The following is a 26,411-nucleotide window of genomic DNA, read 5'->3' as shown; positions in this document are numbered from 1 at the left end:
TGTACCTATGTTCGTGCTATAGTGTCAGTATAATGTTAGTCATCTCATCTGCTATAAGAAAAGACGGCAGTAAAAAATGTTCCAACTTTTAAAATAACATCGTTTCTTCATAGATACCTAAAGATATTCTTTATCTTTATTTTTCAATCCTCGTGTAGTACGAAAAACATACATGGGAGAAGATCACTTAAATATAACATAGTATTTAATACATTCTATGTTTACAGATTTAAAAAGGGAAAGACCATGAGCAACATTACTGTTGGATCAAGCCGTAATGACAACAACACAAACACAATTTAGGCAGCCGTGCGAAACAAACTGAACATCCTTTCTCATTCTCGCCATCGTGTTCTGCTGTCGCGAGGATTGCTGCAGAAGAGAAGGTCAGGGGTCATCGGGGTTACTATCCACGTGGGTTTTACTGCAGCTCCGGGAAGGAAGATAGCCGAGGCTGGGAGTTCCTTTGACAGGGTAAAAATAAATGTGTTTCTTTTATTTTTGAACGCAGTTTTATTTTATAACGCAGTTATTTTAAAATACGTTCCCGTGTTTTAGCCCAGGATCTTTTTTATTTAATCTGAGTAGGGCTTTACGAGAACAGTTAGCTAAAATGAGAGGCATTTCGTTAACGCTGCAAACTTAACAGGATCTTAACTGGCTGCTAATTCTACGTACTAACTGTATTCGCAATCGTATCTCTATGGGCAGTTTAAAATAAAAAAAATAAAGCTGTATAAAAACGACGGAAGCCGGAAACATTGCCAGACCAGTAAAGAAAATGCTAAAATTACGACTGATTTTGAATAAATTAAGAAGTCCCCCTATTGCGTGTGTTAAAGGTAAGTTTGTAGAGATTTATTTCCATGCGTTGGGCAGATAAATGCACAACCATGCATTTTCAAGCAATGCAGGCTATTTTAGATAGGTGGGGCTTTGACAGGGGTATGTGTGTTCATTGGATATTGTTGACGCGTTGTTACTTGAATTATAATTTGAAGTACCTTGTTTCATTCGAGGATTTTTTGTTTTATAAGATACATACTTATAAGACTTTGCAGTTTTATTTGAAATGCGCAATTACCGAATATTCTGTTCATACTTTAGGATTTACTTCAGCGATCTTGTGCCATTGATCATGGTGATATTTTGTAAATGTTCCTGTGCGTTGTAAAATGTACTAAAATACTACACGGCTTTTTCTGTTTTCTCAGTCCGGTACTATTCCTGTTATACACATTAATTCTGTGATGGTACAATCCCACCCTGTGCGTTAAAAGACTACCCTTCTACGAACTGTCCTGGCACCTGCCCTGCAGAAATACGATCGATGGTTATTATTAGGGCGAGTTCAATATCTACAGGATAAATCAGTGATGAGTTGGGATTATTTGGGGTATAGAGGTTTCCTTTGTACTGTATATATTACTATAACAGAATTCCTAGGATATTCTGATTATGTACAGTATAGGTAGTAATTTACGGAAGGGACCGTGGTATTTCTGTAGTATTGTTGTTCCTGTGTTGCTGTACTAATTTTCCACAAATAATTTTGTAGTATTCCTCATGTATTTCTGCTGCGGATAATTTCTACAGGATTATCACAGGAAACCACAGCATATTTTCATAAAAGCGTCACTGAGGTGTCAGTGCTTTACTATGGTACAGATATCTCGAGGTTTATCTCAGTGGCATTGGAGGTCTGAAGCACAGAAGAGCCTTTTGTAGATGCTCTAACCCTTATTCTCTATTATTCATTATTAATATAATGAGTAATACTTACAATACAGTATTTTTGTTACCATTGCATCTTTCCAAACACTATATGTATGTAATTTACGCAATATTCATTTTCTCAGTAATATTTTCACACTGCCCTGTAGTATTATTCAGCAGGTTTACTCTTTGTACAGGGATTGCAATCTATAAGGCAGTCTATAAGGTAGGACTGTGGGCAAAAAATATTAAATTAATGTGCATTATTTCATTTATATAGCATATACTTTTCTTATTGCATTTTTGTAGGCTGGGCTGATACGAGCATCCATTTATTTCAAACATCTTGCAAAATGAGTGAGGAACTGCATCTGAAGGAGATTCCTGCAGAGGCTAATGACACACTCAAACGAACTGCCGAGGGGAAAGATGATCATGGAGATATTGGCCATGTGGATAAAAAATTCAAACCAAATGCAGAAGACACTAATGACGAGCAGAAGAAGCTTCCTAAAAGAAAGGTTGTTTTACTGATGGCATATTCTGGCAAAGGCTATCATGGTATGCAGGTAGGTAGTATGTCGTATAGAAGTCATCCCAAACCAATGCATTTGACATGGGTTTTGCTGGGTTTTGTATTTTTCTTAAGATAAAAAGTTTGATATGTAGCTTGGTTAACAATTTGCTGTTGTTTTTTTGCTTGTCAAGAGAAATCCAGGCTCATCACAATTCAAAACTATAGAAGATGAGTTAGTCACAGCTCTGGTCAAGTCAGGGTGTATACCAGAAAACCATGGCACTGATATGAAGAAAATGTCATTCCAAAGATGTGCAAGGACTGACAAGGTACTGTACCTGAGAATGGAGTGATCTTTTCAGTAATGATACCTGAAAATCACACAATTGTTCTGAGCAAATAATGGGTCATTTGACATTACTATTGTGAGAGACCAATTTGTGGTCCCAGGGATCTACACACAAGTGGACAAAGTGCAGGAGACTTTGAAGGAGTTTTTTTTCCTGTCTTCCAACAAAGACTCCATGGAAAAACCTCAATCACTAGTAACATGCATGCTCTTTATATACCAGAGGACCACTGATTACATCCATGTGAGAATCTGCATTTCTCCACCTCTCACAAAGGAGTTAATGAAATTACATGGTGTTTGCATGTTCTCCCAGTACTTGCATGGGTTTTCGCTGGGTTTCCCAGTCTCCTCACATAATCCAAAGATTTACTGGTAGGTTAAAGTGGCTTTTGGGAAAAACTGGGCCTGGTGTTCCTGTGCCCTGCACTAGACTGCCCCCCCGTCCAGGTGTGTCCCGCCTTGTGCCCGCTGCTTGCCAGTAGTGGACAGGCTCCGGCTGTGACCCTGTACTGATCAAAGCGATTAGACGGGTGAATCACTTGCTGTGTCTGCAATAATTAGAGGTTGCTTGGCAGTCTCTAGTGGCAAATGGGTTGCAACTGCAGTCCCTTCACCTAAAGGCCTAAAGACAATTGAAATTGAAAGATGATTGACATTTATGACTGGTTAATGAACATTCTTTGAGAAAAAAAACATTCTCTGATATATTCACAGGGTGTCTCTGCAGCAGGTCAGGTTGTCTCTCTCAAGCTTTGGCTGATAGATGATATTTTAGAAAAAATCAACAGACACTTGCCTTCACAAATCAAAGTTTTAGGTAAGTTCAAAGAACTTCTATGATAAAGTTTCCAAACTGGGGAAATCAAGAAGGTTACTTGTATGGATTTCACTGGGGCAGGTGTAGCTGCTCAGACATTATTTTTTTTTTGGGGGGGGGGTTAGTCACTGCTATTTCTTTCAGTGCCTTTAGAAATAGTGTGCACAGTTTTGTAGAAAATGATAAAGGCTTGGATACAGACAGTCACGCAACAGGTAAAAGAATGAACATTTCTAATTCTGAAGCCACTCTGATATGATTATTGTATCAGCTTTGGCTGAACGGCCTCCTCATTTGCTGCATCCTTCTTTATAATATCAGTTATTATAGACTCAAATTCAGGTTGAGTGAATTTCTGACAAAAACTGCAGTGTGTTGAAAGGTTGTGAATCCAACTGTTTGGTTCGCAGGGCTCAAGCGGGTGACTGGTGGTTTTAATTCGAAGAACAAGTGTGATGCCAGGACTTACTCCTACATGCTACCAACTGTGGCCTTTGCACATAAAGACAAGGACCAGCAGGACAGCAGCTATCGGCTTAGCAAAGAGACTCTGGAGAGGGCGAATAAACTGTTTTCGTGCTACAAGGGAACTCACAACTTCCACAACTTCACCTCTCAGAAGGGCCCAAGGGACCCCAGTGCCCGCCGTTACATCATGGAGATGTTCTGTGAGGAGCCCTTCGTCCGGCAGGGCTTGGAGTTCGCGGTCATCAAGGTGAAGGGTCAGAGCTTCATGATGCACCAGATCCGGAAGATGATCGGCCTGGTCATCGCAGTGGTGAGGGGCTACGCAGGCGAGGACACCCTGGAGAGGAGCTGGGGTGAGAAGAAGGTGGATATCCCCAAGGCCCCCGGCCTGGGGCTGGTTCTCGAGCAGGTCCACTTCGAAAAGTACAACAAGCGCTTCGGAAGCGACGGCCTCCACGAGCCCCTGGATTGGAGAGAGCAGGAGGCCAAGATCGCAGCTTTCAAAGAAGAGCACATCTACCCCACCATCATCCAGACGGAGCAGGAGGAGAAGTCCATGCTGAACTGGTTAAGCACCCTGCCCATCCACGACTTTGAAGCCACCGTTTCGGGGGTTCAGAACAGCGGAGCGGGAGCTCGGGTAGGTGAATTCCTGAATACAGGATTGTAGTGAGAGATGGAGCCAACAGTGTCTTTCTAGGTTTATTCCCTTTTCCACTCCCATAATGCAACAATGGACAAGTTTTGTCTTTAATGAGCAAAGCTGTTTCCTTCACTTTCATTGCTCATTTCAGTAGTCAGATTTGATCATATCTGGCATCGAAGTATCTATTCATGCCTTTTTGTTTGGTGAATATAAAAACAAGACCAATATATAAAAATTAGATTTTTAAAATTTTTCTGTTCATGACTTTGATTTCACAGAGGACGACCCCCTTTACCCACTTAAGAATCTATCGTATATGACTGTTTATTTTAAAGAATCTTTTTTTTTATTGTCAGGATGATGAAGACGATGAAGGGAATGACTCTGACTGACCTGTGTTTACATGAATCTGAAACCATTTTCTGCTGCTACCTGCAAAGAGGTCATCTCTTTAAGTGGTGATGTGAAACCAACCAAATAGTAAAACCTTCCCATCGCTTCCAGGAAATAAAGGATTTTTTTTTGTTTAGTATATCAATGTTAAATGATGTTGCTTCTCTCAGAAATGGAAATTCATCAAATATTTTCCATCCGAATAAGATTTTTCATTTGAAACAGGAGATGTTGTTGCCGAGAATATTGATATCAATTATTTTCCTTAACTGATCATTGATTTTGCTCCTAAACCGTATGAATTCAAAGCTGTTTTTACTTTTTTTAAGGACTATTTTAATATGCTTAATATTTAACTAGCATATATCATTACAGTTTTCAAGATGGAATATCTAAAAACAAGCATTTTAGGTGCTTTCAGGAAAAGGATATTTGTGATTTTTATTTCCTTTGCAGCAAAAATGTAGAACAGACATAAAAAGATTTGCTTGTGTAAACATGGTAATTATGATTTTGTCAGGTTTTTTTAATAAAGTGAATTGCTCTGGATGAATTGCTTCATGTTCATTTCTTCCATTTTATTTAACGAGATAGCTAAACGTAACTTTTAATCACTAGAACTACAGTAAACTTTGCACATAAAATGGTAGCTTAGTGGATGCAGCAACAAAATGTGTGTATTTTGGCAATAAAACATTAATACCCAAAGGGGATCTTTTTAACTTTACATCTGACACAAACCCAACAAAGTGCATCACTCAGTCAGTACCATCCCTACTGTCAAGCATGTTATTTCCCAGTCAAACTCCTGACTTGCACCCTGCTGAGAAACCTTTGTGAAAATATTTTAAAATTGCTGTTCATCACCACCCAGCTTGAAAAAAAAGCTAATAGTTATTGAAAAATATTTGCTGCTGTAATTTTCCTAAGGTGTTTTCCCCAGATATTGAGTCCACAAGTCTGAAATACTTAAGTGTTATTTTTACTGTATCTTACCTTTTATAAGTCTTTGGTTTGAGCGTGCATACTTAGTAAAAAGTTACAAATGTGTTATTTATAAAACAAAATGGGACACGATAGGAAGGGTCTGAATACTTTTGCATGGCAGTACATATTTATATATTTGCAGGAAAATGTTTGAGTTGGCTATAAAAGTACAGAATGGATAAGCTGAAAAGAAATAACAAACGGGACCATAACTAAGCGTTCTGTAATATTACAAAACTACACAACTATACCTTGTCAAGAAAATTCGATTAATAAACGTTTTATATACTTTGTCTAACGTAATTGAAAGTCTGTCTTCTATATTAATATACATATTCAGATTGTTTTCTAAAATCTAGAAAAAATCCTAGACTTCAAATAACATCTTTTTTTTTACTTCAAATAACATATCAGATGCTCACTCTAATGCAAAGACAGCCAACTTTTCCACCGAGGGGGCGGATCCCCTTTTCTCATTGGTCCGAAAAGGCCAGGTTCTCAATTTGATTGGTTGCTTCTCCTGCCGGTCTCCGGGGTGAATCGATGTTACGTCTGCCTCCTCTAAAAGAAACATCGAAGTACTTCCGGTTCTTCGGGAACAACAGAAGAGAAAAAAAGGGGAATGGCCGCCATGTTACCGAATGGAGGATCTCGCAAGCTTTGTGTCTAATTACGGGGTTTTCCCCGGCAATACCAGATCCAGGATATCTGATTTTTATTCGCGGGGTTTTAAGGGATCCTTACGAGTGGATGAAGCTTCCTGCGGTGTTCCATTTTGTGGTAAGTTATTTAAAAACGCAGGAAGCTGTGTTTGGTCTTGCGAAGCGCTACCGGGCGCAGTGGGAGAGGCGCGTGTCTGCGCGCGTTCCCAGCGCAGGGGGTATCTGGGGGAGCGCGCCCCGGTGTAGATCCGGAGGAAAACAACCTTTGTGCCCGCTTTCGGGGTCTCACCTGGTTGCGAGATCAAAGATACGTACATAACAGTCGCCTTACTACTCTTGCGTGCGCTTGCAAGCCCAGGCCTCGCTCACTGCTTGCTCGCTTGAGATGGGCGATCCTGTGCAGTTAGCGGTACCGAGAATGGGTAGCTTTGTATGAATGGCAGCGTTCGCGGAACAGAAGTGCTCACAGCACGTAATGTTTGTTTTTGTTTTGTTTTTTTTTTGGCAAAAAAAAGTTTCAAAACTCATTTTCCGTGTCCTCAAGCTTTCTCTACTCTTTCTGTTTTTAAACCTGTCATGTGTGTTTGCATCCCCTCCAAACACCGATGTGTACGAGAGGGAGGGTGTATCTTTGCGTGCTTGTCAGCAGGCGAATTCATTTTTAAGCTAAAGCAATCCACCGACAAGCAGTTTGCCTGTTTAACGTTCAAGATTCCTGCTGTCTTCGCCCGACACCCCTTTCATGACAGCAAGAACAAGCCATCCTGTTTTGACAGCTTCCGCCTGGGTACAATTATGTGCTGTTCCTAATTCTGTCGCCCGCCTGGGTATTTAAATTGTGACCTTAACTAAATGAACCTTTATCGAGATTTACAAGTCGTGTCTAAGATGATCAAGTTGCCGTTTCAGATTGTACCATAATATTTTGTGAAAGTGTACTTTCTTCTCCCTTTGTACATATTTACCGGCGGGAGATGTGATTTTCAGAATGAACACAAGTTACACTGTAAATAAACTACTCTGCAGACCTTTTAAAGAAGCGACTTTAGCTGCGCGTCATATGCAGTCGTCTTTCAAAATCAATCATGTTTGAGTAGTCTAACATCGATTCATATTCTTTTGTGGTTAATTCTGATTTTTCTCAGCATTCAATAAAAAATCAGGAATGGTATCTGTTATATCCTATTTTGTAAATTGGAAGATAATTTTTTGGGAAAACTTGCATGCCAGTCTTCTTTTTCACCTCTTTTATTTTTGCCTTTTCTGACTTTGTCGAACTCCTGCTGTCTCCCACAGGTAGGTGTTTGATACTGTAACTGGGGACAATGCACCATGGGAGTGGAGCACAGGGTGTCCAGAGGCAGCTCCAGAGGTCCAAATCCTTCACCGGGCCTGAGGCAGAGGAGCAGCAATCGCAGCAGCAACCAGGCACCCTCCCTCAGTCCCCAGTGACCTCGTTCGCCCCCGCCGCCAGCCCGTCGGCCCCTCAGTCCCCCAACTACCAGATCATCATGAGCCGCAGCCCCGTCACGGGTCAGAACATGAACATCACCCTGCAGAACGTCGGGCAGATGGTGGCGGGCAGCCCGCAGATCACTCTCACCACTCTCCCCCTCCAGAGCCCAGCGTCGCCGGGGTTCCAGCACAGCGCCCCGCAGTGGAGATTCGAGCACGGCTCGCCCTCCTACATCCAGGTGACGTCGCCCCTGCCCCAGCAGGTCCAGCCGCAGAGCCCCACCCAGCACAGCCCGGTGCCCCTGCCGGGGGTCCAGAGATCGGTCGCCCCGGCGGCGGGCATTGGCATGTGCGGGCAGAGCCCCACCCGCTTCGTGGACGCGAGCATGCTGGTCCGGCCGTTTAGCCTGAGCGGCTCATCGAACAGCGGGCATTTCGTCTACCAGGACGGGACGGGGTTGCCCCAGCTGGCCTCCACCACCGCGGGGCAGGTGCAGCTGGCCTCCCCCGGGGCGCCGGGGTCCGTGCGCGAGCGCAGGCTTTCTCAGACCCACTCTCAGACCGGGGGCACCATTCACCACCTGGGACCCCAGAGCCCAGCCGGCAGCGGGGCTTCGTCTCAGACTCTGGGAAGCCCCGGCCACATTACCACCTCCAACCTGCCCCCTCAGATCAGCAGCATCATCCAGGGCCAGCTGGCCAGGCCCCCGGCCGTGTTTTTGGAGAAGAGCTCCCAAGTCGTGGTGGCGGGGGTGGGGGGTCCGGCCGCCTCTTTCGGGATTTCCTCCGCCCTGCCTCCCTCCAGCCCGTCCCGCGCCAACCCCCCCCAGGGACTGCCGAACCCGCCGCTCACCCCCACCGGCTCCTCCGGCTCGGTGAAGAAGCCGCCGAAGAAGCTGGAGGAGATCGCCCCCGCCACCCCGGAGATCGCCAAGCTGAGGAAACAGTGCCTGGAGCACCACACCAAGAAGATGGAGGGCTTGAAGGAAGTCTTCAAGGACTACCTGATAGAGCTGTTCTTCCTGCAGCACCTGCAGGGGAACATGATGGATTTCCTGGCCTTCAAGAAGAAGCCCTGCGTTCCCCTCTACACCTACCTGCGGCAAAACGACCTCGACCTCGAGGAGGAAGAGGAGGAGGAGCAGTCTGAAGTCATCAACGATGAGGTAAGTCAGCTTTTGGGGGCATGAAAGCCACAGAGACTTTTGGTTGGAGTTATTTTAGATTCTCACTTTTAGCAGGTTAGCAGCTGAGGCTCGGTTGTGTAGAAAGTTCAGCAAGCAACTACTCCACTTTTTTAAAGGTATTACGTATTTAAGGGTGAACACAAACTTACACAAACTTTGCAAAGTTTGTGTAACTTTTAGTTTTCTAATATTTTAGTTGTCTTTTTTTACCTTGATTGAACTAAATAATTCAAGGTGAACCCAATGTCTGTTGGAAGAATGTTTTATTTATTGGATTGATTGTTTTGTCAATATTTCAGATGTTAAATTTACAAATAAATTTCATCATGCAACTGTATTTTTGCAGCTTTTGAACACATATTCCTATTCATTATTAAATTTGATCCTAGATATTATTATATTTTAATTTGCCAGTTAAAATGATTCTGAGTTTGTTGGGGGGAAAAAAAGAGGCAAGCATTTTAGAATGTCCTCTTTGTTAGGGATTTTTCTGATTTTCTGAGCAGTGACCCGTATTTTTGTGAGTCTGTGCTGGAAGTGAAGATAATTTAAGTTATAAGAGGAGAGAGGACTACCGTAAATGCTGTTTACATTGTCAGCGAACCACACTTAAAATAATGTTATTGCCACATTACAAAAATGATTAGAAATGAGTTTTCAATAGTAAATTTTTCTTTTAAAGGTTAAGGTGGTAACAGGAAAGGATGGTCAGACTGGTACACCTGTTGCCATAGCAACACAGCTTCCTCCCAATGTCTCTGCTGCATTTTCAGTGCAGCATCAGCAGTTTCAGGTAAAAGTGTTGGACAGCGCCACATACAGCTTTACCACTTGAGATTTTAAAAACCCAGGAAACATGACGGGAAAAAAACCCCAAAGAGATTTAAAAACATAATTGGGATCATTCTGATTCTTATTTTTAAAGCTGTTGCATGGACAGACAGGATCCTGAATTTTACAGTTTGCAGCACAACTATTAAAGATAGTATTGCTAAATAGTGTTTATAATTACGTTTTCCTGAAGTTTACAGGCTTCTGAAGTGTACTTTCTTTGCAATGAGCCATTTTTTATTGACACCATGTCTGTCCAAAGGCACAGACCTCCAGATATCCATTTATAGTTTTTGATGTAATCCCTAAATGACATTAATAAGGGCTGTCAGGATCATCTGGTTTTCATCTAGTGTTGACCCCAACTTGGTTATTGTTATTTAATTGGCTGCAAGGTGTTTTATGACTTGAATGTGAATTCAGTATTTTGACTAATCAACTATAAGCGTAAGAAGAAAAGTGTAAGAAAATCAGTTTCAGTTTCTGTTGGGTTCATTGTTTAATTGACAGCTCAAGGTGGCACAAAATGTAAAAGACTTTGGGCTCGTCAATGAAATGAGAGTGAACCAGGTGGCAAGCATCGGCGCCAGCTGTAATGAGGACAAAGAAATGATTGAGCACCACACTTTATCTGTCCGTGATCTGCACCTTGGGCATAGTTCACCATTTTTATTGCCCATGACGGAATTATACGAGAGAATTTCGCTTTCCCCTGACGGACAGTTTTAATGGTTTAGAGGTGTCTGTGAGGAGCAGTTCCTCTTCCTTTAATCATGTGCTTTATTTACCTCTGCAGGCGCATCAGGGTACGTCAACTGCTGGCATTGCAAACACGGTAGAGATCGAAGCCTTAAAGAGACAGGCTTCGCAACAAACAGGTAGGGCGGGGGTATTTTGATTTTTGATGTGTTTTCTTTGTTTTCGTTTTCCGTTTCTTTCTTCCCCAAATTGCTTCTGCTTTTTAGATATTCGGCATCTTCTAGCGCTTTGTAGCCGTAAAACCGTGAAGGGAGCGGATGGTTTGTAGACGGTCATTGCTTTATGCCAAGTGTTTGCGTTATCAGGGTATTGTGTGTTTTAAATCCCAGATCAGGCTAAGAGGCCCCGGATTGAAGTTGGTCGCCATGGGATGGTTTTCCAGCATCCTGGTGTAGCACCTTTAGGATCTCCTGGGGTTCCTCTTCAACAGCTTATGCCAACAGTGCAAGGTAGGAGTGCTAATATGAGGCAGTTCTGTGTTCTGTTCGATGCTGCTGGAAGTATTTCAACCAAGAATCGAATCAGACATTACAGAATGCCAGGTACCATCATTGGGTATCACGGAATCCTGTGCAGCATCGTTGGCAGCAGAAATCTAGCACTTAGTCATTGAAGGAAGTGGAGGACTTGGTAGATGGCATGAGCTGTGAGAGTGCAGAGCAGGGACCGGTGCAGGAAGAGGGAGGTGCCACGTGTTTGTTTCCTTTGATCCGTTGACCATTCATCCATTTCGGTTTGGTTTCCTTTGTCGGTGTTGTGCATCTTGACGGGTAGTGTTTTCTGGGCCGCGCTTTGGTTCTAGAAAGGCAAGGGAGTGCATTCAGTCTGCACGTCACGTTGCTGGTTTGTTTTCCCTTTTCCATGCGTCGTATAGAGAAATGCTCTGGAGGTTTCTCTTCATCTGCCATTTGTCTGACGTTAAGCCCATTGTTTTCTGGCCGCTGTCATCGCATCTGTTCAGAGAGCTCATTTTCTTTTAAGGCATTAGGGAATGGCTTGCCGTGGGTCGGTGAGGTTATTGCTGAGGGGCAGTTTGCGTTCCTGTCGGTCCTGTTGATGTTGGCGCAGAAAGGCTGACGGTTCCAGTGCAGGAGGTCAGATCGCTAGTGCAGGGAGTTTCCCCACTTCTCCAGTGTCTGCAGCTCTGCGCAATCTGCCCTGTGAAAACCAATGTCTGCTCTGCTGATTTCATCTGCTTCGCAAACTGTGTTTTGTGCACCACTGTCTTAAGACTTTAAATGCTCCTTTCCAGCAAGAATGAGTCTGCTACTGCATGCTGAACATGTGATGTTTTGTAATAGTGCTGAATGTTTTTTATAATTTACTTTTAAATCCAACAGCGTCCTGTTTTCCTTTTAAGCTGTGCTGCTGAAGGTGTTGGTTGCATGTGTTTTTGAAATCTAACTGCATAACACTTTTGTAGTGAATGCTTAAGTCTAGATGTTATTGTAAAAAAAAAAAACAAAAGAATGTTTGCCTTGAATAAAATACATTTTTCAATAAATATTTGATGACCTCTTGCAGTTTGGAATTGTTAATGCATCTGTTTTTCTCGGGGGATGTTACCCCTGGAAAGAGAGCAACACATGCACAGGAGCAGTGATGTTACCAAACTACAATTGTAGCGTCATGAGGTGTACTGCAGTTTTATTAACATTTTATAGCATAGTCCTAATTGTTATTGCAAAACATTGCCAATAACAAATAATTTTCACTTGTAAAAGTGTTAAATTGTAGGTACTGAGAGAGTGTATAGAAAATGAATACATTTTGTTCTTCCTTACAAGGAGTGTCCAGATCCCCTGACTCTCTTCCTTAGTTTTGATCGCTTAATTTGGGAAAGGCTTCAACTTAATGTTAGCTTGTCCAATTCAAGTAATATGACATAATAGCAAATTAAAAAATAAACAAATGGAAACACTTACGTATGTTTGTTTTTATATTTGGTTTTCATAACCATGATTAAGTTTATCTTCAGCATCTTTCTCCCTTTTAATAATATTGTTTCCCCAGGAATACCCGAGTATCTCTTTTGTAAAACAGTGCTTTCTTTTTAAGAACTGATACAGACTAACAAAAACCAAGCATGCAGGCTTTCTTAAAGCCGTGTTCCAGGCACTTTAAAAGCTTTTCGGTTTTACTTTTAGGCCTTTTTTTTGCAGTCTCCTCTTCTCTAATCCCGAAGCAAGGACACAGCTCCAGTAGTGGGAGAGGATTGCAGAGAAGAGCGCTCCTCAGTTTGTGTGATACTCTGAAATGCTTGAGTAGGCACATGAACGATCCTCTTTGGCGTGACCCCTCAGGTGACTCTTTGGGGGAAAATGCTGAACAATTTGGTTTTATTTTTTTATTTCCTCTTTCCAGGAGGGATGCCTCCGACTCCTCAGGCTGTTCAGATTGCTGGGCAAAAGCAGATTCAGCAGAAGTATGACCCGTCCAAGGGGCCTCCCGTCCAGAATGCGGCAAGTCTGCACACTCCTCCTCCCCAGTTACCTGGTCGTCTGCAGCCCACTAACATCCCTCTGAACACGCTTCCTGCTACCATGCAATTGGCACAGCAGCAGCAGCCTTTAGTGGAGGCCCAGGTCCAGCAGTCGGCTCAGCTCGCATCCCAGGTGAAAGTCCAGCAGCAGGGGCCTGTGCCCATCGCCGCCAACCCTCAGACTCAGCTTCAGGCTCAGCTGCAGCAGCACATACAATCAGGGCTTCACATTCAGATACAGGCCACACAACAGCTACCACAGACTCAGCCCCTGCTACCGCAGGGTCAGACGGTAAGTTTGCAGTCAACCTACATCTTGTTCTGATTAAATGCACTTTGTTTACTAATAGCAATCTAAGAATTGTTGGAGTTCTTTTGTTTTCTCAAGCATTTTGGGTGTTAGTGCAATGTTTTTATTTTCATTTTCTGATTTTGATTTTCATTTGTCCTGGCTGTGTTCATTTTAATGTGTAGATGCTCTGAAATAGTCTCTAAGTCTGACTCAAGTAATAACTCTGATATGGTTTCTCTGGCTTGATGATGACATAAAGGTTGAATGTGCTTGTGGACATCTTGTTAGTCATGAGTAGTGAGTCATGTTCATGTTTTGGAAGTTCTGTCTAATTCTGGCATGCATTTATAGTGTATCTGCATTGTGATTTAGCTCTTTTCTTCTCCCTTTATAATAGACTGTAACTTTGATGCGACCTGCTTCAGAATCAACCCAGGCATGCCAGAGACTTGTGGCAAATGCCATACCTACCTCTTCAATTTCACCAGCAACACTAGCAGCAACAGCGTCACCTTCTATCACTTACCCAGTGCTGGCGAACAGGCCCGCCTCAGGCTTGAGCACGTCGTCCGTTTCCCAGACCAAGCTGACTGGTGTGAACGTCTCTTCTCTTCCTAAAATGTCTGTCTCGGCGCAGGGGGTTACTCCGGCAACGCAGGAGAGCTCTCAAGACAAGCAAGCAGAGCAAGCCAAACTGGTAAGGAAGGTCATGGTGCATTTGCAGAAATCACCTGCCGCTACTTTCTTTTAATGTTGGGAAAGGAATGTTTCGGACAGCTCTTGTTACGCGTGACGATCATCTGTGATCTGTCAAAGAGGAGTGGTGTGATTGGATGGAGGTATCGAACCACAGTGTCCATGTGCATGTGTCCGAGAATGTTACAGTAGCATGATCAGGTGTGGCTATTGGTGTGGGCTATGCATGCTTAGAAAAGGGTCAGACTGAATACTGGTCAGTGACTCTGACTGCACCTGCCACATGGGCTAGACTCAGCCCACTAACCATATGATTGACACCCTAGCATTACACGGATTGAAGAGAAATTTGGCAGATTTCATGAGCAACCATAACTACAGTTTGCCCTTCAAGTTGTTGTGGTAAACTACCACTGTTAAAGATTTGTGGCTCTTTTGTGACTTTGCTGTGTGCACTTGCTCCTAAGTTTATAATATGACATTTTCACAATTTAAAATGAGACCTATTTTCCAGTCTGTAAAATGGTTATTAGTCTTCTTGTTCAAATTTATTAACAGATCTAGTATATGAATTTACTTGTTACTGTAATCGATTTTGACCTCAGACCCCCAAGCTTGTAAGGTGTTATTCTATTTCATCCTTAGTTGCCTAGCACTCCTGTCACACTGTTAGAGTAGCAGGGTAAGGTTTTGCTTAGAAGACCTCAAACCTGATGACAGATTTTCTAGTCCTGTGTCAAGTTTATTTAAAACTACAGCTAAAATCTAACATGCCTAAACCCTTGCCAAGATGTAATTAGATTTTGTTAGTAAAAACTTGACCGAGTGCCCATCGAATGGATGTCGCCCCCACAGGAGAACCAGGTGCACCAGCGGGTAGCAGAACTGCGGAAAGAGGGCCTGTGGTCCCTGAGCCGGCTGCCAAAACTGCAGGAAGCCCCACGTCCCAAATCTCAGTGGGATTATCTACTGGAAGAGATGCAGTGGATGGCAGCCGATTTTGCTCAGGAGAGGAGGTGGAAGATGGCTGCTGCTAAGAAGGTAATTCTGTTGTACCAGAGGAAGTGATCCTAAGACTTTTCCTCCACCTCCCGTTGACCCACACGATTTCCCAGTTCAGGAGGCATTTTCATTCTGGTTGTGACTGGAATGAGTATCTTGTCATTTTTAGCTCGTCAGAACCTGTGCTCGTTACCACGATGAACAAAAACAGGTTGAAGAAAGGATGAAGAAGGAAGAGGAGGCAAGACTCAGACGTATTGCATGTACGATCGCAAGGGAGGTGGAGTTCTTCTGGTCTAATATTGAACAGGTGAGCTTTGCAGTTGCCACTGGGCATTCCCACACCTGTCGGCTCTCCCCACTTCGCAGTATAACTGTTTTCTTGGGATTCTGTTTGAGGATTGGTGGAGTGGATTGGCGAGGCCTGTCAAGAGTGTGTTCTCTTTAATCGTGGTTTTTATAGAATGGTTTAGAATTCCGTTTAAAGAAATCCTCGCAATTAAATTGGTTCGCCTGGATTCACCAACAACTACTGTAAGACATGTGAATTGACTGCTGGTGGTCATTTTTTTTTCCAAGGTTGTTGAAATCAAACTTCAGATTGAGATCTACGAGAAAAGAAGAAAAGCGCTTAGTCTGCAGAGAGGAAAAAACAAAGGTAATTTTTCAAAAGTATACATGTGTGTTGATGAACCCTGTCAGACGTTGAGCTCTTCAGTCCATTTTTCAGAAGAATTCTGTTGTTGGCTTGCTGAACTTGAATGAAGTTCAGAGCTGTCTTATCAGCATATTCATGTAAATGTCTGTAAATACCGGCCAGGGTGTCTTTTTACTTCAGTCATTTTGGTTTTAATTGTTTTTCTATATTTAGAAAACAGCAGTGTGAAACTGCATTTTGATGAGTCCTAATAAAGTTTTAAATATTGCTTCAGGGCGACATGGAAAACCTGTTCACCACACAGGGGAGAAATCAGAAAGGGCCGGCACCATGGTAAGAACCTTTTTTAGAAGGAATTTCTGTGGTATTCAAATAGTGAAAAGTAGTTACTTAACTCACCTTTTTGCCTTGACTTTTGTATATTTGTTTTTTCTGTAGCAGCTATCACCTTCTGGAAGAAAGAGAAAAGTGAGTGCTGCAGTTGCTGATGGCGAAGGTAACTCATTTTACAATTGGATGGGTGACTGTTGCTTGTTGCTGGTCCTGAATAAGTATGATGTGAAGTAAGATATCACAGACCATGGATTCAGGCTTCTTCTGGTCCAGATTAATACAGTAAACGAACTCTTCCAATACTTAGTGACAGAGATGGAGAGGGGATATTACAGTTAAAGTCCTTTTAAATATGACATCCAAGAACTCTCTGGTGGATCGAACTACTATGCTGTCTGGTTAATTCCGATTTATGCGGTTCTATGAGCCAAAAGGTTCTCGCCGTGAAAAGCAGCTTAGGCCACATGACCGTGTCCTAGCACATGTAACACATGTAACAGGATGTAACACCCCCTTTCAATTTCTCTGTTCAAGTTGAAGATGAGGAGAGCACTATAGAAGAGCAGGAAGCTGCTGAAGGGGCCGCAGACCACAAGACTGAGCTTGCCGAGCTGGCTAAAGAAGGTATGGTTATGTACAAAAAGCAGTCATTTTGCAAATGAAGATGCACTTCACTTTGGGGAAGAAAACGAAAACAAACTTTGGAGGATTTTTTCCCCCAACTATATTCGTTTTTTCATTTTATGTACACTGTTTTTATCTGAATCCTGCCTCTGATGGCTTTCAACCAGTTCTGTTGCTTGGGAGATCATTTATTGCTCTGATTCAAGTTCAGAGAATCATAGAGCTCAATCTGTGTTCTGAGCAAGCACCTTCATTGGTTGATCCATTAGCTCACTGTTTTCTTAATTGAACAGACTTAATTGAGAGCAACAGTAACAAGCATGTGATTACTGTGCAAAAAAGGAATGGGAGTGTATGCTTAAGGACAGTGCTTCTATGAGCTTTCAGCTATAATATGTTAAACTTGACATATTTAAGCACTAAAGAATTGAGTAGATGAAGAGCCAGAAATGATTATGCATTGTTTTATTCAATAGTGAAATACAACACACTTTCCTATACCAATCCTTTAATCCCAGAGTATGTTTTTTTTCTTTTTCTGTACTTGATATTTGACTTAATTGTCCCCACTATCAGCTGAAATGCCTTTGGACTCCCTGATGAAGCAGTACGCTGGTGCCTATGCTGAGAGCTTTGAGTGGCCTCGTCCCAGCTCTCAAAGCGAAGATGAAGACCGAGGTACATGGACAAAAGAATATTCTGGGCACACAAACATTGTAGAGGAGTATCACAGCAGATACAGTTATGGGATGTCTTTGAGCCACTTTGAAGCTTTGAATAGTATAGGTTTTGCTTCTCTCCTCAACAGGGGAGACGCTGGCTGAATTGTCCTCTATGCATTTCATTGTTAATGAAACTTGAAAAACATTTAAGTCATTAGCAGTTAATATAATTGGGGAACACTCTCTTGAATTTGATAGTCATTACCTCTTACAAAAGTATAATCTATATGCTTAAAGCGCCTAGTTACTCATGTAATTAAAAAGGTGCTCTGCTGATTCTCAATTGTTTTACAGAGATGGAGGTGGCTTCTTCAGACAGCCCTCAAGAGGAAATCCTCATAGACTCGCTGCTCAGCATGGAGCAGTACAGAGGTGCTGAGAAAATCTCCACCTCCCAGCCTGATGGGAAACCAAGGAAAGACATTACTGAAGTAGCTGCTGCCACTGAACTGATTCTTCCTAAAGGACTTGCCCGAGCCAATGCAATAGTAAGACTTTTCCCCGTTCTTTACTCCCCCTTTTCTACAGCTTACTGTGATTTTTACATTCGTCCAAGTAAACCATTGGGTGGTTTCTAATGTTCAGTGTTGGCGTAAACATTTTGGCAGCTTTTCATGATTTGTCTTATGAGAGTGCGTTTTTAACCAACTTAACTGTTTCCCAGGTCCGGAATCCAGCACCGTTTCTGCTCCATGGATCTCTACGAGAATATCAGCAAATTGGTGTTGACTGGCTGGGGAGCCTGTATAAGAAAAGACTCAATGGTATCCTGGCCGATGAGACTGGCCTGGGCAAGACTGTGCAGACAGTGGCTTTCCTGGCACATTTAGCTGGCCATGAAGGTATGAGTTCACATCTTGTGAGGTTGCTAAGGTCACTTTTATATTCCATGGGAACCCACAAGAAAGATATATGTTTCTCCTCTTGCAGGGAATTGGGGACCCCACCTTGTTGTGGTGCGAACCTGTAAAATCCTGAGCTGGGAGCTGGAGTTCAAACGCTGGTGTCCTGGATTAAAAATTCTCCTTTATCTTGGCAACAGAAAAGAACGGAAAATAAAAAGAACGGTAATTTTGTAGATTCTTTTTGATAATTCTAGCCGCCGTTTGTGATCTCCATCTTTTGGAATTATATTATTTCTCAGCCTTTTTTGATATCGTTTTTTTTTTCCTGTATAGCTATGGTCAGAATCAAACGGTTTCCATGTGTGTCTGACCTCCTATAAACTGCTGCTGAAGGATCAGAAGGACTTTCTGAGAAAGAGATGGAAACACCTGGTGCTGGATGAGGTTCAATTGATTAAAAACATGACCGAGAAACATTGGGATACAGTCTTTTCGTTGAAAAGGTTTGGTTTGAAAATTATTTTTCATTGTAGGTATTTAAACACTAGTCACATAAAGCACACTAGCCAGTGTGCCAAATGAGGTCTGTTTTGTTTGGAAAAGCACCATGTTTTCTGTTTGGTTGTAAGATAAAAACAGACTGGGGTGATCAAGAATAGCACTCAGTGTAAATGTAGTAGAAAATGTACAGGGTACTATAAATTAACATTTAGAAAAATATTTTAAGAATATTTAAGAAAACCCTTTAAGTGGAGTGTTTGTCATTGCAGTCAACAGAGGCTCCTGCTTATTAACACACCTCTTCAGAACACGTTGAAAGAGCTGTGGACCATGATACACTTCCTGCTGCCTGGTATAACGAGACCCTATCTGGATTTCCCTGTCAAACCAGGCACTGATGAAAACCAGGAGTACTGCCACAAACTTGTCATCCGCCTGCACAGGGTGTGTGGAGAGCCCAATTAAACATGTCTAAACTTTTCATGTTATTTTAAAGTGAATATGGGAGCATTAGTATGTACGATGCAGGCCAGAATGTGAAGAATCCTGTGTCAGATTGTTTTGATACGATCAGCGTAGTATGAAATGTTTTTTGCAACATGCTTTTACTACATACAGATAGGATATGTTTTTGAATGGCCAGTTATTTTTTTTTGTAATACCCAGATGTTTTTTTCCCAAGTCTGGGTTGGCAGCTACAAACTATATGACTCCAACCTTGGTCGCCTTTGAGCCACTCGTCTTTTGACACATCACAGACACCGTGGTCCTGTACTGGACATTTAGTGCTTATTGGAGAGGAGGCACATCCCACATCAACAGCACCGCATTCCTACAGGTGCCCAGGAGCCTGCGGGATTGTGCGCCACTGACGGATTAGGAGCCTTGGCCAACTAATCCCATCTCATCCTTGGTAGATGTGTCATCACTAGGGACGTCTAGTGGCATGACCTAAGCTTAAACCCATGATCATCACTTGGGTGACTGAGGCACTTGGCATGCCTCTAACCATGATTACTTTTGGAGTGTCTGTGTTGCGATGTTTGTTAAAAGCTCACCTTTGATATCGTGGAAGGGTCTTTTCCCTCCCAAGATACTCAGTTTTGGAGTGAGTCACAAAGTTCAAATAATTATTTAGATCTCATTTTTAACTTGTCCTAAGAGTGGTGTGCTTCCTTCTACAGATGATTCAGCCCTTCATTCTGCGGCGTTCGAAAAGAGATGTCGAAAAGCAGCTGCCAAAGAAATACGAGCACATTCTCAAGTGCCGTTTGTCAAATAGACAGAAGCTCCTCTATGAAGATGTAATGACCCAGACTGGGTGAGGGAGTGTTTTTTGTGGTTGAAATAATTTGCCGCTTGCCTGTTTTTAAATTACTGGCTTAAGATTGAATTTTATTTGACCTTTTCTATTCACAGAGCCCAGGAGGCCCTGAAGACAGGTCACTTTGTCAGTGTTCTTCAGGTGCTGATGCAGCTGCAGAGGATTTGCAACCATCCTGATCTTATACATCCAAGATCCACTCAGACAGCCTATGTGTCCAAGGCACTGCAATATACAGTACCATCCTTAGTACTGAGTGCTTTTGAACACAGTCTTTGGAAGGTATGTGATGGTTTTGTAACCTTGTTATTATCTGTTATCACCTATGACAGCCCTTTTTAAAGAATTCATATTTGACCCCTATAAATGTAAAATAAGACAAATACAACATGAAAGTCCTTAAGGAAAATGTGACTTTACCTGTGTGATTGTTAAAAATCTATTCTCTTACTAATTTAAAAACTTTCAGTCTAGAAAATGTTACATCTTTGAAGCTTAGCATAAGTTCAGTGGTCAAATCAATTTATTTATATAACTGTAAAAAGTCTCTTTTCTGTGATTTTAACTGATCCCTTTTTGCATTATAGTGATTGAACTGTTTTACCATTTTTAACCACGTTTTCTTGTCACTAGACTGTCGACTTGTCCATATTTGACTTGATTGGAAATGAGAAGAAACTAACTCAATATGAAGCCGAGGAAGCTTTGCCAAAGCTGAAGGTCTCCCGCAAGTTAATTGAAGAGATTTACAACTCCCCAGACCCTCCGGCCAGACCCAAGCCCTACAAAATAAAACCCATGAAGTACGTGTGCTTGTATTCATGAGCGTTTAATCCCCAATATTAAACACCTATCTGTAGTTTACTCCACTAGAAACAAATTGGAGTTCAGGCCAGTGGTGATCCAGTGCGTGAATGTTTTAGTGGTGAACTGTGGTAAAATTTCAAAGTAACCTTAACTGTGCTGAAACGTTTTGTCTGGCAGGCTGTTCCAGCCAGTGCAATATGGTCAGAAGCCTGAAGGACGCGCTGTTCCTCTCCCTGGGTCCCAGCCCCAGCGCACCTCTACTACTACAACAGTAACAGTGTCCCAGCAGGCCCAGGCCCGTGGGAAATCACCTGTCAGTACTGTCCCCTCCACACAGGGTAAGAGCCAGCGAGACACGAGCTTTCTGAGCCCTCCTCACCTGCCTGCCTGTTGAGATCCCCCAGAGTACCATACTCTAAGGTCTTTTTCAGAAACGTATATTTGCCATGCACAGCTTGGTGGTGGTTCCTTTTGTGGATAGGGACACAAGAAGTGTTAGAAAATAACCCATTCGACTGTCAAAAGGAGTGTTTCAGAAATTAAGGATGAACGTTTTTTTTTTTTAAATCGGCAGTCATAGGTATTTTGAATAAATTGACCATTCACATTTCAGCATTTTGTGGTATGCGGTTGGCTCCCAAACTTCTGAAATGGAATTGCTCTAATTCCAGTGTATTCTAGAATAAACATCACCACTACTTGTGCGTTGACATAAACCTTACACAGTGGGTAACTTCACAGCACACCTAACAGCAAGCAAACCCCAACCCTTGTCCTTTGCAGTGGCAGGGATGGCATTTCAGAAAGCCCAGACTACTACCACTGCTTCATCAGTCACCACTACCTCTGGACAGCACACGGTTACGCCAGCGGCCTCCATCTCCGGCAGCACATCCTCTTCGACTGGCACAGTGAGCCAGGCTCTGAGCAGCCCTGCAAGTGGTGCTGTGCCCCAGCTAGGCCAGCCTGCACCTGTACAGGTTTCTAGGCCAGCTCAGGTCACAGCACAGGCCCCTACCCATGCCATCCAGCAGAGCCTGATGTCACAGAGGCTGGTACTCACCTCTCAGGCCCAGGCACGATTGCCTAGTAAGTGGCCTCCCCTCCCTTCCACATTTCCTCCCACTTCTGGCACAAAATTTTTTAAAAAGTGATTGTATCGGATGCTGCTAAACTGTCTGGTAAGCTTCTTACAGGATTATTAAATATTTTTAATGAGATTTATTTTATGGATCCTGTTGAAGATATAAGGGATGTTTTTTATTAACAGCAAAATAAATCTTTTATAAGAAGGGGTTAAAGAAAAGAATGATCAATCCCTTTTTTACCCTTTTTGCTTTATTTAATCGTAACATAGATTGGGATCCTTATGTAAATGAATCGACCTCGGTCTCAACTTTAACTTCCTGTGCAAGAAGAAACTTCTGTTGATCACGCAGTGTTTCTTCCTGCTCGTTGCCATTTGCGCCTGGGCATTTGGTCTGTAAATGCTGAAAGAATTGTAATTGTTTAGAGATATCTGGTCCATTAGTGGATGTTTTAAATATATTACTGTATCTTTAGAAAACTTGAGTCCTCGGAAGCAAAGGCACGTTAGCAGCATCCCTGCTCAACCTCTTTCTTTCTTTTCTGTTTCTGATATCTGCATGTTATGTTAGTCTCTCGCTGTGCGGACTCTCCTAAGGATCACTTTGTTGCTAACCTTTTTTATTTTAAATGGTTTCTCCCATAAGGTACTAATCTATGCGCTTGTACAATCAGCCCAGCCGTCCGGTTGCAAGATGAAATGGGGGAAAGGCGTCTGCTTTTTTCTTTTTTTGTTTGTGTTTGAACCCCAGAGCTGACACTCCCTTACAGCAGGAGTGGACAGTTCTTGGGCACCCTTACACGTGCACTGGCGAGCATGTGGACTGGACTCCAAGCACTTCCCAGAAACACGTCTTTTTAAATGCACAAACTGCCTTTTCAAGAGCAAGTGTCTTCTTAAGTCTGGATTTTTTTAATTGAAGCTCTTTCCTTATTTAGCTGCGTGTGTAATTGTGGTATATATTCCAACGATTTTCTTCTAAACATTTTTATACCACACAGCAGTGCAGAGGATGGCTGAAACATTCTTGAAAGCCAGGATTTATTTGTAGTGAATGTTTGGTTTCATTTCACAGCAATAACATTGCGGTCTTGAAAAGGCGGTAATGTACAAATAATTGCTTAATTGAAATTGTGTTTATTTCAGGTTACTGTTTTTTGTGAACATGTCTGTTTTTTATGGGTTGGTAGGATGGGTCATTTCTTTTCCTTGGATAAAAGATGTTTCTCTGTGTTAACCACCCTATGATTCTGCATGTGTAGAGCTTTCCTCACCATCTTACTAACTAAAAGTACAAGGGATGCTGTGAAATATTTATATCCATTTATCTTTTTTTCATCCTACTACTGAAGGTGGAGATGTTGTGAAGATCGCTCAGCTTTCATCGATTACTGGATCCCAGAACAGGATCTCTCAGCCAGAGACTCCAGTCACCTTGCAGTTTCAGGGCAACAAGTTCACATTATCGCAGAGCCAGCTTCGCCAGCTGACAGCAGGGCAACCACTACAGCTACAAGGTGCTCTAGGTAACGTACAGCAAGTCCCAGAATCCGCCTTTACTTTCTCTTCTAGTCTTAGAATTTGTGCGTAATTTATTTTTTGACTTGGTTCTCTTTGTGTAAATTCTCTCTTAATGGCGTTGTGACCAACATTGGTGTCACAAGTTTGTGGTAAAATGGGTTATAAATACTGAGCTAGTGAGCATTAAGTAGTGCTAAAATGTTTGAAGAAGGCTTTGCTTGACATTTACGTTTATAAATGCTCTTTGTTTTTGGATTCTAAACCTTTTCCAGAGCTGTTTATAGGTTGCTGTATTTTGAACATATTTAACACGGCTGAATCTGTAGGTGTTCACAGTACTTTTCAAAATCAGAATCTTAGTGAGTAGCTATTTACTTTTCTGCAATTCTTTGGTTTATTTGGCACAGGCAATATTCTGCAGATTGTGTCGGCACCTGGCCAGCACCTTCTGAGACCTCAGGGCTCAGTGGTAATGCAGACAGTCCCCCAGACTCCACCAGTCCAGAACCCTGCTGCTCCCCCTGCCAACCAGCCACCCACCACTTCTGCTCCTGCGTCCATCACAGGGCAAGGTAAGGATAAGTGACTGAAGAGCAAGCCCATCGGCTGCTGTTCACATTCGTTGAACTCCAGTGCACGCTGACGAGAATCAACTGCTGGCACCTGTGTAGAGGATTTCTATCCCAGAAGGGCCTTGAACACCACCGAGGTACCACCACTGTCGGCGTGATGCACGGCAGCCATTCTCCACTAGCAGCTCAGCTGCAGAACAGATCAGGAGGAAAAGTGACAAATTGGTTCAGAAGTTGAATTCAAGGTCAATTGTCGGAAGGCTAGAGTGTACAAGCCGTGAGAGGATTTTAGCCAAGACGCTTGGGGTTAACACCCCTATTCTTGCAATCAGTGCCGTGGCATCTTTAATGACCAGAGTAGTCAGGACTTTAGTTTACTCTTTCATCCAAAGAACCGCACCTCCTACAGTACAGTGTCCTCTGGGCACCGCACTAGAGATTTCTGGCTTGAAGTTCTGGTTCAGAGATGGTGGTGCCACCTGCTTCTTTGCTGTTATCCCAGTGGCAACCGGGCCCAGCCTTGCTTAGCTTCTGAGATCTGATAAGATCATGCTACAAGATGGTAATGCTGCTGTCAAAGAAACGTATACAGTATATTAGTTTAATCTTGCGTATCTCCTGCTCAGCCTTGCGACCTGCACGAAGTACCATATCTAGTTCAAGCAGATAGCTGCATCAGCAAGCGTAGGCTGCAAGGGTACAAGTAAAGGTTTATTCCATGCTGAAAAGAGAAGAAAAACACAACATTTCGGCTGTGTGACACCTGATGCCTGAAGAATGCTCCACAGCCGAAACGTTTGTTTTCTTCTCTCTTCAGCAAGGAATAAACCTTTACTTGTTCCTAAGTACCATAAGGTAATTTTAAGTGTCTTTCAGAAGTTGTACTTGGTGGAGCTTTGAAATATATTTCATGTTGTTTTTGTTGCTGTTAAATGTTTTTAGAATTCATTGTAGCTTTAGCTTACCAGAGTATTTTTTTTTACTTTAAAATCTGTGGTCATCGTATGTTCCCTTTCCTTACTCCAAGAACTGCAGTTGTCGTGCAGTGTCTTGGCATTGACTGGGGATAGAATAAATGAAGCTCCTATACCCGTTTCTATGGATTGAATTTCCTTTAGAAACGGGCGTGTGAGCTTACAAATGTGAGCTAAGCACTTTTTGTGTTGGTCACTTCAGTCTTCTCTACTATGTAGCTTAAGGATTTTTCATGTCCTTGGCTGGCTACTGCCGATTTTGTTTCTCGCACTGTCTCACCTGTTTCCTGTCTTTGTTTTTTTAGCTGCTGGAGTAAAATCTGCTGTCACAGCTGTAACCTCTGGAGACCAAGCAGCAAATACAAAACCCCTTGCAGCTCCACCAGCTGTTTCTCAGGTAAGAAACTGAATACAGTCATACACCGGGATAAGAACGTTGGGTATACAAATTTTTGCTAATCCAAACATGGAGAATTTGTGCCTTTTAATTCATTATTCAAATTCTCATTAAATTTCGCTAATCCGAACTTTTGAAGTTCAAAAGTGACCGATTGTGGCTGAGAACCTTCTGCAAACATTTGAATTCGGCGCCACTGAACAGCTGTTTGTTTCTGCGTGTGTGCAAGGCATTGTGGTTAAGGACCCCATGAGGCAGCAGTGCTTTGTTTACGTTTACAGCTAAATCTAGCTTGTGCTTCCATTTGCAAAGTGTTTTTTTGTGTTCGTTTTGTGGTTGCTGTTCATTATGGATCATCATTAAGAAAAAGATTCTTTAGCGTAATAGTCAACAACAGTATGCACATTGTTCTAGTTGTTCTAGCCTTCTTAGTCAAGTGACCTACTGTCTCTAGCAAAAGGTTTATACTGTTAGATGTGAGCTAAGCACTGTTTTTGTTGGTCACTTCCATCTTCTAAAGTATGAGTAAATCCTAGGAGGATTATTCCTCATAGGTATGCAGACCTTCCTTCTGCATCCAGAAGTCCCCTTATTCCTCTTTATTTTAACATGTCTACTTAAATTGGTCAGGTCTTGAGGTGCAGTTTTAACATTTGTGTTTTTGCGTCTTTGCGATTTGAAATGGCTGGCAATGTCTTGGCTGAAAGGTGAGCAGAGTGGAATGAAACCGAGCCAAAGGTTGGATAGCGTAAAACTTCAAATTACCAGTGACACAGACTACGAT

The 26,411-nt window shown here is 42.5% G+C and overlaps 2 protein-coding genes and 1 non-coding gene across 10 annotated transcripts in view; all 3 read left to right on the top strand.

Annotated features, from left to right (window-relative positions):
- Positions 1 to 371: 371 nt before the first annotated feature.
- pus1 (pseudouridine synthase 1) lies at positions 372 to 5,458 on the top strand. 2 transcript variants are annotated; one of them, XM_015366017.2, is made up of 6 exons: positions 372 to 474; positions 2,026 to 2,285; positions 2,425 to 2,562; positions 3,300 to 3,402; positions 3,813 to 4,510; positions 4,873 to 5,458. In XM_015366017.2, the coding sequence occupies exons 2-6, from the start codon at positions 2,070 to 2,072 to the stop codon at positions 4,906 to 4,908; spliced, it is 1,191 nt and encodes a 396-aa protein (XP_015221503.1). In that variant the 5' UTR covers positions 372 to 474; positions 2,026 to 2,069; the 3' UTR covers positions 4,909 to 5,458. The 2 variants fall into 2 exon arrangements, with proteins under 2 accessions (XP_015221503.1, XP_006640452.2); XM_006640389.3 differs by lacking the exon at positions 372 to 474 and adding an exon at positions 494 to 842.
- Positions 5,459 to 6,483: 1,025 nt separating this feature from the next.
- ep400 (E1A binding protein p400) overlaps positions 6,484 to 26,411 on the top strand; it is a 35,600-nt gene continuing 15,672 nt past the window's right edge. For 2 of the 7 annotated variants that reach the window (XM_069181932.1, XM_015366304.2), the window contains exons 1-27: positions 6,484 to 6,676; positions 7,855 to 9,179; positions 9,883 to 9,993; positions 10,828 to 10,909; positions 11,120 to 11,239; positions 13,155 to 13,564; positions 13,962 to 14,261; positions 15,116 to 15,301; positions 15,432 to 15,572; positions 15,842 to 15,920; positions 16,195 to 16,253; positions 16,359 to 16,416; positions 16,788 to 16,877; positions 17,454 to 17,555; positions 17,894 to 18,087; positions 18,264 to 18,441; positions 18,530 to 18,666; positions 18,778 to 18,947; positions 19,215 to 19,389; positions 20,130 to 20,266; positions 20,365 to 20,551; positions 20,903 to 21,072; positions 21,254 to 21,414; positions 21,860 to 22,165; positions 23,516 to 23,689; positions 24,092 to 24,256; positions 25,536 to 25,627. In XM_069181932.1, the coding sequence (XP_069038033.1) occupies positions 7,884 to 9,179; positions 9,883 to 9,993; positions 10,828 to 10,909; positions 11,120 to 11,239; positions 13,155 to 13,564; positions 13,962 to 14,261; positions 15,116 to 15,301; positions 15,432 to 15,572; positions 15,842 to 15,920; positions 16,195 to 16,253; positions 16,359 to 16,416; positions 16,788 to 16,877; positions 17,454 to 17,555; positions 17,894 to 18,087; positions 18,264 to 18,441; positions 18,530 to 18,666; positions 18,778 to 18,947; positions 19,215 to 19,389; positions 20,130 to 20,266; positions 20,365 to 20,551; positions 20,903 to 21,072; positions 21,254 to 21,414; positions 21,860 to 22,165; positions 23,516 to 23,689; positions 24,092 to 24,256; positions 25,536 to 25,627 (5,280 nt within the window). In that variant the 5' untranslated portion in view covers positions 6,484 to 6,676; positions 7,855 to 7,883. The remainder of the gene's footprint in view (positions 6,677 to 7,854; positions 9,180 to 9,882; positions 9,994 to 10,827; positions 10,910 to 11,119; positions 11,240 to 13,154; positions 13,565 to 13,961; positions 14,262 to 15,115; positions 15,302 to 15,431; positions 15,573 to 15,841; positions 15,921 to 16,194; positions 16,254 to 16,358; positions 16,417 to 16,787; positions 16,878 to 17,453; positions 17,556 to 17,893; positions 18,088 to 18,263; positions 18,442 to 18,529; positions 18,667 to 18,777; positions 18,948 to 19,214; positions 19,390 to 20,129; positions 20,267 to 20,364; positions 20,552 to 20,902; positions 21,073 to 21,253; positions 21,415 to 21,859; positions 22,166 to 23,515; positions 23,690 to 24,091; positions 24,257 to 25,535; positions 25,628 to 26,411) is intronic. The other 5 variants (XM_069181938.1, XM_069181936.1, XM_069181933.1 and 2 more) reach the window with 5 other exon arrangements.
- On the top strand, positions 25,263 to 25,397 carry LOC138224529 (small nucleolar RNA SNORA49). The gene has a single exon (XR_011183015.1). It is a non-coding gene; the product is annotated as a small nucleolar RNA SNORA49 (small nucleolar RNA).

Source organism: Lepisosteus oculatus, chromosome 22, assembly GCF_040954835.1.
Source record: "Lepisosteus oculatus isolate fLepOcu1 chromosome 22, fLepOcu1.hap2, whole genome shotgun sequence".
Lineage (NCBI taxonomy): Eukaryota > Metazoa > Chordata > Actinopteri > Semionotiformes > Lepisosteidae > Lepisosteus > Lepisosteus oculatus.
This window is presented reverse-complemented; position numbering and strand designations above follow the sequence as displayed.